Here is an 11,474-nt window from a genome sequence, read left to right on the forward strand (position 1 = left end):
GCCACGTACTGCAGCGAATTGAAAGGCTGCAGTAGAGAAATAATTTATGGAGAACAGAGAACATGGGCATTACGTGGATGAATATACTCTCAGGCAAAGGGCCAAGACAAGCCCTCGTGGCACACATAGGTCTTTATCCACTGTTCAAATGCAGCCCTGTCGTGCTTCAGGCACTGAATGCCTGACACGTTGCTGCCTGCTGCCTCGTGTTCCTGGCAGCCTGGGTCGCATGGCACCAGCCTCCTGTCTGACTGTGGAATGAAATCCTGCACCAAGAGAGAGGCCACAGTGGCACAAAACACCAGCGGTTATGCCCTTGCATAGCTTCACCCAGCACGAACCCACGGTCCCTGCCGCCGCTTAGCAGGAGGCTCTGTGTGCCAGGTACAGCCCTGCCACAAGCCCGAGGGGAAGGAGGCACTTCTGTACAGTGAGATGCCCTTGCTGGTTTGCAGCACTGCAGCACTGCAAGAGCAAAGAGCTCCAAACGCCTGCAGGCGCTGCAGGTGAGGCAGCTGGTGCTCTGGGACCAGCACTTACCAAGGCCCCTGGGGCATCAGCCTCCAGCACTCACATGCTTCTTGCTGCCCATGCTGCACAGACACACACCATGGGTTCTCACTCTGTGGTGGGCTGTAAGATGCCACTGCCCTACACCAAGGGCGTGATGCCCTCCCTAGGCTGCTCTCTGGCCCCAGGCATGGGGCAGAAGAAGGAATGTGCTTTCAGAAGGAGCTGTTTGTGAAAGGCTGGAGTATTTTCTGACAGAAGCGATGAGGCAGTGTCTGGGCAGCAGAAGCCCAGAGCAGATCTCAAGGAAAAGGGGGGAAAAAGGTGCAACTTGGGGACCTTAAAAGTAACGAGGATCCTGTCAAAGAGGCCCCTGTTTTACAGTGCTCTAAATAAATATTTTTGTCTTGTTTCCTAAGGAAAAATATTCACATCGTTTTGGGAGCAAGGGGTGCATACCATCACTCACCTTTGAATTCAGCTGAATTCAGGCACAGAGAGGCAGAGACCTCAAGGGTATCAACTCTGGGTAACAAAGCCGCAAAGCAGACAGACCATGCCTACACCGTCCCTGGGAGGAGGCTGCAGCTTGAGCCCGCTCTTGGACTTCAGAGAGCCCACACCAGTGCTGCTCCCCAAGACCCAGCTTCCTCAGCCCCATCACACAGGCAGTGCCTCGCTCTGTCACTGCTGACTAAAGCAAACAATTGACATTCCTACTCAACGCCTTGCCAACACTGTTTCTCTGCCACCCACATTCCTGTTTTGCTTCCCCTGCAGCATTTCTCTTTCTCTGGCTCCAGGGATCCTACAACCTCCTTCACCTTCCTCCCTTGCTTCATCTCCCTTCCTACACACAGACCAAATTCCCTGCATTCTCTCTGTGGCCTGTCACCTCATCCCTCCACATGCCTGTCACAGCCCCAGCACCCAGCACAGATAGAAGCTGCCTTCGGAAGGTGTTTATGTCACATCCAGCCTCCTGCTCTCATTAGGGTGGGACTGAGGTCATAGCTGGTGGAGGGGAGGTGCTGCGAACACACCTGGAAGAATCCGATGACCGCCACCTCTGCCCCACTGATGAAGGCTTCAGCATCTGCAACGTCGTCCAACAGAACAGGTTTCTCTGCAGTGCTGGCTGTGCCTGGAAAGGAGAGGTCAGGGTTGGACAGAGGGTACACAAACAGCTCCCCCCAACATGCACACGAGCATCCCACCCCTTACAGTGTCACCCACACACCTCTCCTGCAAGCTCAGGGGAACCCTCCTGGGTAAGGAAGACTCCCCAGAGCAGACCCAGCCTTTCCCCAAGCCAGGAGGAATTCTCACTTACTGTGGGTTGCAGAGCTGTTGTCCCCAGCACATGCTGCTGGGGAGCCCGTGGTTAGCAGGATGATCAGGAGGCACAGGAAGACGGAGGTGCCCATGCTGCCAGCTTGCCCTGTCCTCGCCATGGCACCCTGCTCCGCTCTTCTCTTCGGCCAGAGACACGTCAGCTGCTGCAGGGGCCCACAGCCACTGCCGGCGCGGTGGGAACACGGCAGCTGGCCCAGGGTGAAGCCTTCAGCTCCGGAGACAACCTCCTGGCTGGGAGACAGCCCCTCGCTCTGCACAGGCAGCAGCCTCGGAGAGCCTCGCCAAAACCGCCATCAGTGCATCCTCACCCACAGCGCTGGACACCGGAGCTACCCTGCACCGGTGTGACCAGGTGCCCCAACTGGGTGAGAACATCTCCCCACACAGGAGGAGTCACGGCACTTCTCCAAGTGCTGGGGCACAGACGCTAACGATCCCCTGTGCTTGGCCAACACTGGGTCACTGGGATGTGTTTTGAAGGAGGAAGGCCATTTCCCTGCTGAAACATGCTCTTAAGCCTTCCTATAATGCGTTCTCCACATACACATCACTGAAAAACACACTCCAGAAAAGAATGTGACACTCGTACAGAAAAGAAGAAAGAAACTGGTTTTATTCTTGGGACACTGAAGTCTTGTTACAGCATCCAGCTGCATTCCCCCTGACTGGTTTTGCCTGCACAAGGATGGATTTTAACAGGGTAGGGCACCAGATACAGACCAGGAGACCATCGCGGGAGGTAAGTAACCATTTACGGTGAGTCAGAACACACGGCAAGTATATAACTCAGATAGGGATTTTCCAGGGACCAGTCCACCCTGCCAGGTGATCTTGTTTCCTAGAAAAGGCACTTCCGGGACCAGAGTTGGTACAGGAGAGATGGAGGCAGCAGGAGGAAGTACTGGGAGAAAGGGAGGGAGAAGCTTCCCAATTTAACCCATTAGATGTCACGATGGGGCAGTGGTGAGAAGGGGCAGGCTATTTTCAGTGTATCACAAGCAGCAGCAAAGGCCGCCTGCAGGCCTGTGCATCCACCAAGGCCGGCATGCAGCCCTGGAGCCCATGGGAAGGGCTGCCAGGGTTGTGGCTGGCCATGGTGGCAGGAAGGAGCAGCGTGGTGGGCATGGCCCACCTGGAGACTGGTGCAGGAGGCAAGGGGATGGGAAGGGGGAAGGCAAACTGAGTGAACTCATTCTGTCCATTCCTTCTTGATGGACAGGTTCCACTCCCAGGTGAGATGGTCGTGCTTGTCATCATCCGTGAAGAAGGACTTGTTGTGATAGGTGCCTCGAGCCAGCATACCCTTAGGAGCCTCTTCAATGGGCGTCAGGAACTCATACTCCTCTGGCCGTGGCCCATAGCTGCCAACCATGAATGTGGCTTTGTCCACTAGGAGAAAATAATCCGTAAGGGATGAGTCCCACAGGTGGAGAATGACCAAGGACCATGGGCACAAATCACAGACAGAAAGGAGATAGTGGGGAGAGAAAGGGACAGTCTGTGTCAGCAAGAGGAACAGAATCAGTGGAAAGAGTTAGTGAAGCATAAGGACAGCTGGAAAGATAAATAGATGGGCAGATGGACAAGCAGCTCAGTCAGGACCCTCTCATACGTATGTTCTGCTGGAAGGGAGTAGGTACCCCCAGTGTATGACTCAAGATCTCTCTTGATCCCCTGCTACTCTCTTTTCTTGTGCGAAGACACCACTTACATGTGCTGGAGCCTTAGAGGTGTTTGCATGAAGAAATGCACTTGGGGATGTGTGTGTGAAAAATGGGGCTCTCCTCTGCCTCATCCGAGGAGGACAGCACTGCACAAAGAGTGCTATTTGGGGCAAACACAGGGCTCTGCCCACAGCGTGAAGTTCCACAGAGCAGCTTCGAATTTTACCAAGTGCATCTGGAAGAGCTTTCGGGGGTGACAAGTTCCACACAGGCTGAGGCACTCTACAGGGAGAGGTGAAGAGCTCTGTACGGAGAGGAAATCTGTGGCGAGCACTGTCTCAGCAGTGTCTCTGAGGACTGCGGCACACAGATATCAGAGCTGGCTCATACCGAGTCCGCACAGGAACAGGAAGCAGTTGGCCTGCACGATTCAGGGTGCAGGCTAATGCACTCTGCTGAGAAGCCTTGCCTCCTACATGGTGGCACAGGGTGAGCCTTGGGACTGGGGGAGGCTCTGTCCTCACCCATTGCTGCTGGCACACTTCTTTAAGCAGAGGGAACACAGAGGTAGAAGCACTGATGTGCAAGGCAATGAGCTGTTACTCACCCTTCACCCCTGTCCGGTAGGTGTGCTGCACGTATTTCAATCCCGACACAATGTCCCTGTTTACCTGCAAGAAGAGACCAGAAGGAAGAAGTATCAAGCGAGGGGGTTTGGTTCTATAGCTGCTGGTTCTCTGTCCTTAGAGACAGACCCATCTTGGCTCCCTACACCGCTGCTCTCAAAGGCTCAGCACAAGGCGCATTGTGAGAAGTCCTAACATGACTTTTCCATAGGCACCTGGAGACCTACAGCATCCTCGGTGCATTTCCTGCACTTCTCCATCCTTTCCCTGACTTTGAAGCTGACTGAAGCACATCAGTCAGCTTTACAAGACGGGCTGATGAGGACAAAGGAAAGTGAAGCAAGGAATTCCTAGTTAACAATTTCCATGTTGAAAATCAGACATGTAGGACTAGAGTCATCCATGTAGCACAAATGGGGGGGCAAGGTTAGTCGAGCACTCCCAGCTACTCTCTAAGCTCTGTGGGGAGCTGACAAGTTTCTCCTCAAGAGACAGAGGGACACAGTTTTGTTCATAGTTTTATCTCAGACCTCCTATGGATAGTTTGAATGTATCCCTTGCTGTCCACCTCCAGCATACATTGCCTTCCCACAGCACTACTCAACCTGGAAACAAGATCAGCAGATCCTTCTACATCCCAGGGGATAATTCACATGGTGCCAGCTCTTACCAGCCTTATGACTGAGGGAGGGAGTTAGAATAACTTGTCTAGCTCCAAGCATCTCCTGTCAACAGGCTTCAGATACAGATGGAAATATTTCATAGCACAAAGGAGAGCTGGCGGTGACAAATTCATCTCTGAGAAACCAATCCTCAGAGAAGAAGGGAAATCTTTCCTACAGAATGAACCACATTAACACTTTCCCTTGTCCATCAGGAGAGCTGTCTTCCTTTCCTTTTTCCCTTCTCTGCCAAGCCGAGCTTTGTCTGCAGCAAACATTTGTTAGAGATGATCACTTCAACGCTGGATGCCACACTGGAGTGTGGCCAAGTTTCATTTTCAGCTGGAAACAGAAGAAATGGCTGACACACTGGTTAACAGCAGAGGGGGAGAAATGAGCCCATTTGGATATATTGTGACCCAGAAGAACTCGGGGATCTTCAGCCAAATGCTACGGTATTAAATCTTTTTTACGTAGTCAGCCTTCTGGTACCTAAAGGGAGGGTAAAAGAAATCTAGAGGGACTTTCTACAAGGGCATGTAGTGCCAGCATGAGGGGAAATGGCTTTCATCTCAAAAAGGGTAGGTTTAGATTAGGTAGAAGGAAGAAATTCTTTACTATAAGGGTGATGAGGCCCTGGCAGAAGTTGCCCGGAGAAGCTGTGGCTGCCCCATTCCTGGCAGTCCTCAAGGCCAGGTTGGACACAGGGAGGGGCTTGGAGCAACCTGCTCGAGGAGAAGGTGTCCCTGCCCATGGAAGGGATCTTTAAGGTCCCTTCCAACCCCAACCATTCTAGGATTCTACACATTATGCCCAGCAACACCAACTGAACCAGTACTTCATGAAAAGCAATTATCTCTTCTCTTCTCTTCTCCTTCCTGTCCATTTCCACTTTGTGTGAAATAAAGGCTTTCTGATGGCTAAAAGGCAAAGCCAAACTCAGCCAAAACTACCCATCTGGCTTCCAAAGCACCTGTTGTTCACCACTGTGAGTGGACAGAAAGCAACTTCTTCCAAGGGGCAACCAAGCACAACCAATTCCCTGGAAATACCCAATCCCTTGTTGGCTAGAATGATACCTGAAGCTAGGGAAGCTTAAAAAGGGCCCAGCTTTTGGGCAGGCACGCTGCCTGGCTCTACTTATCTGATAGACTGCCACTGACCAGACCCAGCAAGTGACGAGAAGCAATAGGAAGGAAAAAAGGAAAACAGCTCACTCTGAAGTGGATCTTAACTCTGTATTCCACTCCTTCCTTTAATACGAAGGTCTCTTTCTTGAGTGCTTCAAGATCACCTGTAAAAAGAGGATCAAGCTATTAGCTAGACATGTCACAGTGAGAAAAGACCACACACAGGGAGGATGGGGCTGGGATTGGTGTCGAAGGCAAGCAGCCCTTCAGAGCACAGCACACTTGCAAAATGAGTATGTGGAGGTCTGTGTAAGCAATCACCCTATGAGAGCACATACACAGAAACAGCTGGGTGTACCTATGTATTGATTCTATGCATGTGCACAAGGCAGCAATCTCTGGCACAGTCTTATGCCATGAAACCTGAAGAACCACAAAATGGAAAAGTTCTACCTGCAAAAACTATGTACATATAATTCCAAGACATGACTATCAACAAGGACCATCTTGGACCTCAGCCGAACTTCAGAGTAGAATGTCCTATGTTAACCAAATGCCAGTTAAGTAGAAACACTTGGGAAAAGGGATTTTGGTGAACCGGAAAAAGAAACTGGAAAATCTGCATGTGTTAATTTAATTCCTATGAATTAACAAGCTAGAAAATGGATTCTGAATGGAATGCTGGAATTCTTATTTAATTGAATAAATTAAATGAATTTAATTTATGAAACCCAGCATAAGCCTCTCAAACCCAGCCCCTCTAATCAGTGGGATATTGAGGTTACATCTGCCTTAGCTTTGTACTTGAGGTCAGGGCTGTCTCTGGAAGTGAAACTCTCAGTCATTCTATTCTATGTGTCTGTGTCCACATCTATGAAGGTAACGGCTGAACAACCACAGGTCTGGGCACATATATACGCAGATATTTATGCACAGACCCATTGCTGGGAATCTGCAGGAACAAGTGCGTGCATCGCCCATGCCCAGCTCTGGTTTGGGCGAGTGGAGCGCGTTTTACAGCTGCTGCCCAGCTCGTGAGGCTGCCTGGACTCTGCAGGGCTCCGAGAGCTTTCGGTTGAACAGGAAGCCTCTCTGCTCCTCCGGGCCCAGCTTCCTCTCTCTGCAGAAAAGCCCATATAAGGTGAAGCCTGGTTCTCTCCCCATGTCCCCAGGAGCCGGAACTGCAGCATTGCTTGATTATGAAGTTTCAAAACAGCCTGTTACCTGAATGCATGCACATCCCATGTGCTTGTGAGCTCTCATTGAAAGGAAGTAAGAAGAGAATGGGGGAAAAACCCAGGAGCTCCTAGATCAGTCTAGACAGAGAAAAAGACCCTCAACAATTTTCTCTGTACATCTCCTTTTCTTTTTCATATGTGTATACATCAAAATAAGAAACAAGGCTAAGATGCTCTCAGAGTTCCTCTAAAACCCACTGTAGCATACCAAGGACAAACTACCTTTCAGTGTGAAGCATGCCAGGGCCTTTGTTTGTTCCCCTTTGTGCACAAGGAGAGAGTCTGTGCCTACCTGTAAGGTCCATGGTGATCGGTCCTGGAGCAGAGTCACATACCAGGGTGAGTCGGGTGACCACCACATTGGGAGCTGTTGGGTCTGCAGGTAGGAAAGTCAGGGGGAAGCTGTCAGCTTGCAATATTAAATGGGGGGGGAGTGGGGTAGGGGAACAACACTGAAGAAACACAGAAACTGCACTTCATGGAACACCTAGTAACAACGGACTGTTAGTACAATAGAACCATGCGTCTCTCCCAGTCTGTCAACATGGATCCCTCCAGCCTCCATCCCTGTACCTAGAGGAGGTCTTTCCACTCCAACACAATCCCCTCGTAAGATCATTCTGAGTAGCAAGTCCCTCTTGCAGCATAGGCTGGTCCCCTCAGGGGTTTCTAACCCCTCAAGGGTTCTCCAAGGCCCACAGACCTCCCATCACAAGTCCCTTTCCGACACCAGCACCCCCTAGTAACCTTACACCTAATGGTCAGAGCATCTTCCATGCTTCTTTTACACGCATCTTTCCACCTGTCCATCCCCAGTCCTCCAACAGAAGCAGCACACGTGCCTGCTCAAACAAGCTCCCTCTTCTTTGAGGCCACTTTGCCCCATCCCCACAGCACACTGTTGTGATGCATCTCCCCAGTCCCTCCCTATCAGCATGCCCGAGCCTACCTACTACCACAGGTCCATCTCCCAGCAGGGACTTCTTGTACTTAGCGAGGCTTTCATCGTCCTTGTCCAACTCTTGCAGCTCTTGCAGTGTCTTCTGGGGAGGAGGTTTGTAGTTGAGTTTCCCATCCAGCTCATCATCATCATCCTCCACATGAGGTTCTTGGGTCTTCTCAGTCATGGTCACTTGGTCTGAGTAACAGCGGAGGGGGCAATCAATGAGATTGCTTTGGAAGGCAGTCCCCAGGGGCAGTTGCTCTGGGCACAGCCTGGCTCAGCCCCTGGATAGGCAGACACACACGCAGTGCCGAACGCAGCGGGATCGTTCCAGGCAAATGGCGATGGTGATAGCTGCAATCCCAGCACTGCCGAGCCGATATTCTGGCTCAATCACAATCCCCCTCTGCCCCCACTCCTCTCCCTGCAGGCACCACGCGCACACGCAGACCTACAGACCTACACCATTCTTCCCTCCTGGGGAGGAGGTGTGGGAGCAGAGGCTGAAGGCAGAGTGATTTACAGCCACTCTGCAGCACGGTTGTGGCCAGCAGCCCTGCAATTACAAGCCACCGTGCAAGGCTTCAGCGCTCACCAGCTATCTCACACAAAGAGCCACTGCCACGCACTGGGGCACAGAGAGACATGAATAAAGCCAAGGCCAGAGGTTTCATTCACCCTTTCACAATAGGTTAAAAGCCACATTTCATAGAAAGATCAAATACCTGGCAGCAACTCCCTTATCTTAGCAAGTAGCCCTCAAGGAAACGCACCCACTACAGTCTTACCTGCTGGCATTCCCAGTGCTTGCTGTGGGAACAGCTCACTTCAGGCACCAATCTGGTCTCCTTCCCACTGAGGAAGGAAGCATGACGGTGACTGCATCCAGCCCAGCTGCAGAGCAGCCATGTGTACCTGTGCTGCATCAGCGGGGCTTCTCCAAAAGGAGAGGCAGGATGGCTGAAGCCTGCAGCCAGCACAGCCAGGACATGCACCGCTGAATGCAGATGTGCAACAAAGCTGCTTGGGTGGCATCCCAAATGGGAGCTAGAGTGGGGAGAGACCAACTGATAAGCAGCCAGGGCATGGGATGGCGGAACAGGAGACAGGCAGAAGAGGTGAGCAGCGCTGCGCCAGGTCTCCCTTCAGTCAGCTGCCTGCCTTGTGGAGCCAGCCACATGGTCCCAGCCACTTTCCCGTTCTCCAGAGAAGGTAAAAAACAGAGCAGTGCTCTGGTGCAGAGGTGGTTGTCACAAATGGCCAAGCCATTCCTCGCTGTTTGGCAGCCAAAGGATTTGGTCAAGCTACACAATTCATTCAGTTCACTTCCACTTACCCTTGTATTAACCCCTTTTTCGAGACCGTCCCAACTAAAAATTCCCCTTTTGCCTGATTATTTGCAGTTTCCCCAGCGAGCCCTTTATCCTTCTCTGCAGCCAGCCTTAACATTCACCCCTGCTCCCATAAGTTAAACTGGGAGCTAGTGAGATAGTTCTCTCATTCATTAAACTAGAAAGGAAGTGCAAAAAAGCTACATACGCAACAGTTCGGGGTGAATCAGCAAGTGGAATCAGGTAGCAATGAGTAATAGCCACACTTCCCAGTGCAATTCCAGTGGGGAAAAAATAATGAAAACAACAAACCAAATCAAGATAAAAACCTCACAAACCAGCGAGGGATATACTGACATGTTACAACAGGACAGAGGAGGACCAAGCAGCAGAGGAAGAAGAAGAGTGGTCTCACAGTCGAGCATGTTAATGGCCATTACAAGACTACTTTGCAATTTTGTGGTGAGTCAGGAATTAATGCAGAGCAGGCAGCTGGGAAATAAATGGGAATCCCAGCTCACAAGAACAGGAAGAAAACACGGCCCAGCAGCTGAATAACTGTGGCTGAGTTCATGCCTAGCCTTAGAAGCATGAAGGACCTGCGCACCATAGGGAAGGCCCTTGAGCTTGTCCTCATGAGGAGGGAAAGCAGAAGCTCCCTCATGACAGCAACGATTGCTCATGCCCCACTGCTCTGCAGCCCCAGCACAGTCACCTTACAAAGCCTCGCCATCCTCTTGGTGCCATCCCACACGCGGCACAGGAAGAGGATGTGATGAGCTGCAGCAGCCACTGCCAGGTCTTGCCTTTCACTTGGGCTCCAGCTGCAGACCTCAGTGATTTTCTCTCTCCTGAGCTCTCTCATGATACCAGGCTGCTTCTGCCACCACTATGACCACGGCCTTCCCTTTGCATCACGTACGCCACAGAGACACTCCCTGCCAGCCCCTGGGGGTGGCTTACTTGAGGGGGATGCTTTTAGGCTCTGAAAACCCCCCCGAAAGCTGGACAGACAACCTGCTTTGCCAACAGCAAGAGCCTGCAGGGAACAAGACCAGCCAGGCTGGCTGAGCTGAACAGCCCCTGGCTCACACACGTATCAGTATGGCACTGATCAGACCCCATTCTGGCATCTCTCTCCAGGCTGCGGACCTGACCCTGCCTTCCTGCCAAATTCCCAGGCAGGAGGACCAAGAGGAAAGCTCATACCTCTGCTGCCCCTGCCTTTACGCACTCCAGCTCTGCAAGCTGAGACATGCTACTGGGCTCAGGCACCAGCACTTCCCCAGCGTGAATGTGGTACCCAATTATCAGGGTCCCTGGGCTACTGTGTCACTGCCCAAGCCAAGGGCTGGGCTCAGCTGGAGACCCCCCCTTCAGGCCACAAACCTCAGTAAAAATGAAAAAATTAACCCTATAAATGCTCCATGCAAGGAGAAATCTGGGCAATTTGTGCCTTGCACCGCTACATTTTACTCACGTTCCTGCATACCCAACCTGCAGTCGTGCATCACCTGCACCTCTGAGGCCTGGCAGCACCCACAAAGTAGTGGGGAGTGTGGAGAGGGGCAAGAGCAGCGTTAGAGATCCCTGCCAGAGGGAGAGATGGCTGCAGGAGAGGAAGGAGGAACCATGCCCCGAGAGCGGTGTTAGTGCCTCTCGGCTGGGCTCTGCCTATGGTGGTTGCCCTCACACTTGCAGCAGGAGTGGGGTTGCAGCAGATGAGGCAGACGGTGGGCATCTCCTCGGACCCCACACGCCTCCATGGGCACAAAGAGCGGTGTCACAGAGGCAGCATTTTATTTGCCCTCCGCCTGTGCATCACTCCCCCAAAACACCCCCTGATTGAGGGCTTATCTCCAGGAAGCGGGTTTAGCAGGGAGGAAGTAATTTGCCGCAACAGGGGCAAAACACACCGACCTCTCAAGCGCCCCTGGCTGGGAACCCTCATCCCACGCCCGGGGGTGCGAGAGCAGAAAGGGAACTCGGGCACCGCCGGGTACCACCCCACTGT

The 11,474-nt window shown here is 52.2% G+C and overlaps 1 protein-coding gene across 1 annotated transcript; it reads right to left on the minus strand.

Moving 5' to 3' along the window:
• Positions 1-2,461: 2,461 nt before the first annotated feature.
• ARHGDIB (Rho GDP dissociation inhibitor (GDI) beta) lies at positions 2,462-8,323 on the minus strand. Its single transcript, XM_010018785.1, has 5 exons — positions 8,136-8,323; positions 7,479-7,562; positions 6,036-6,112; positions 4,138-4,201; positions 2,462-3,255 (listed from the first exon to the last, which is right to left on the minus strand). Exons 1-5 carry the CDS (start codon positions 8,311-8,313, stop codon positions 3,056-3,058), a joined length of 603 nt encoding a protein of 200 aa, XP_010017087.1. The 5' UTR covers positions 8,314-8,323; the 3' UTR covers positions 2,462-3,055.
• Positions 8,324-11,474: the final 3,151 nt, after the last annotated feature.

This window comes from Nestor notabilis, unplaced genomic scaffold (genome assembly GCF_000696875.1).
Source record: "Nestor notabilis isolate BGI_N333 unplaced genomic scaffold, ASM69687v1 scaffold27137, whole genome shotgun sequence".
Taxonomy (NCBI): domain Eukaryota; kingdom Metazoa; phylum Chordata; class Aves; order Psittaciformes; family Psittacidae; genus Nestor; species Nestor notabilis.

What these genes read in the sequence shown, in the direction of transcription:
- ARHGDIB (XM_010018785.1), bottom strand. Translation starts at nt 8,313, where the DNA reads ATGACTGAGAAGACCCAAGAACCTCATGTGGAGGATGATGATGATGAG. An exon ending in AGATGGACCTGTGGTAGTAG is followed by an intron (nt 7,563 to 8,135) that starts GTAGGCTCGGGC and finishes TCCTACCTGCAG; the next exon opens with ACCCAACAGCTCCCAATGTG. An exon ending in GAGTTAAGATCCACTTCAGA is followed by an intron (nt 4,202 to 6,035) that starts GTGAGCTGTTTT and finishes CTCTTCTTGCAG; the next exon opens with GTAAACAGGGACATTGTGTC.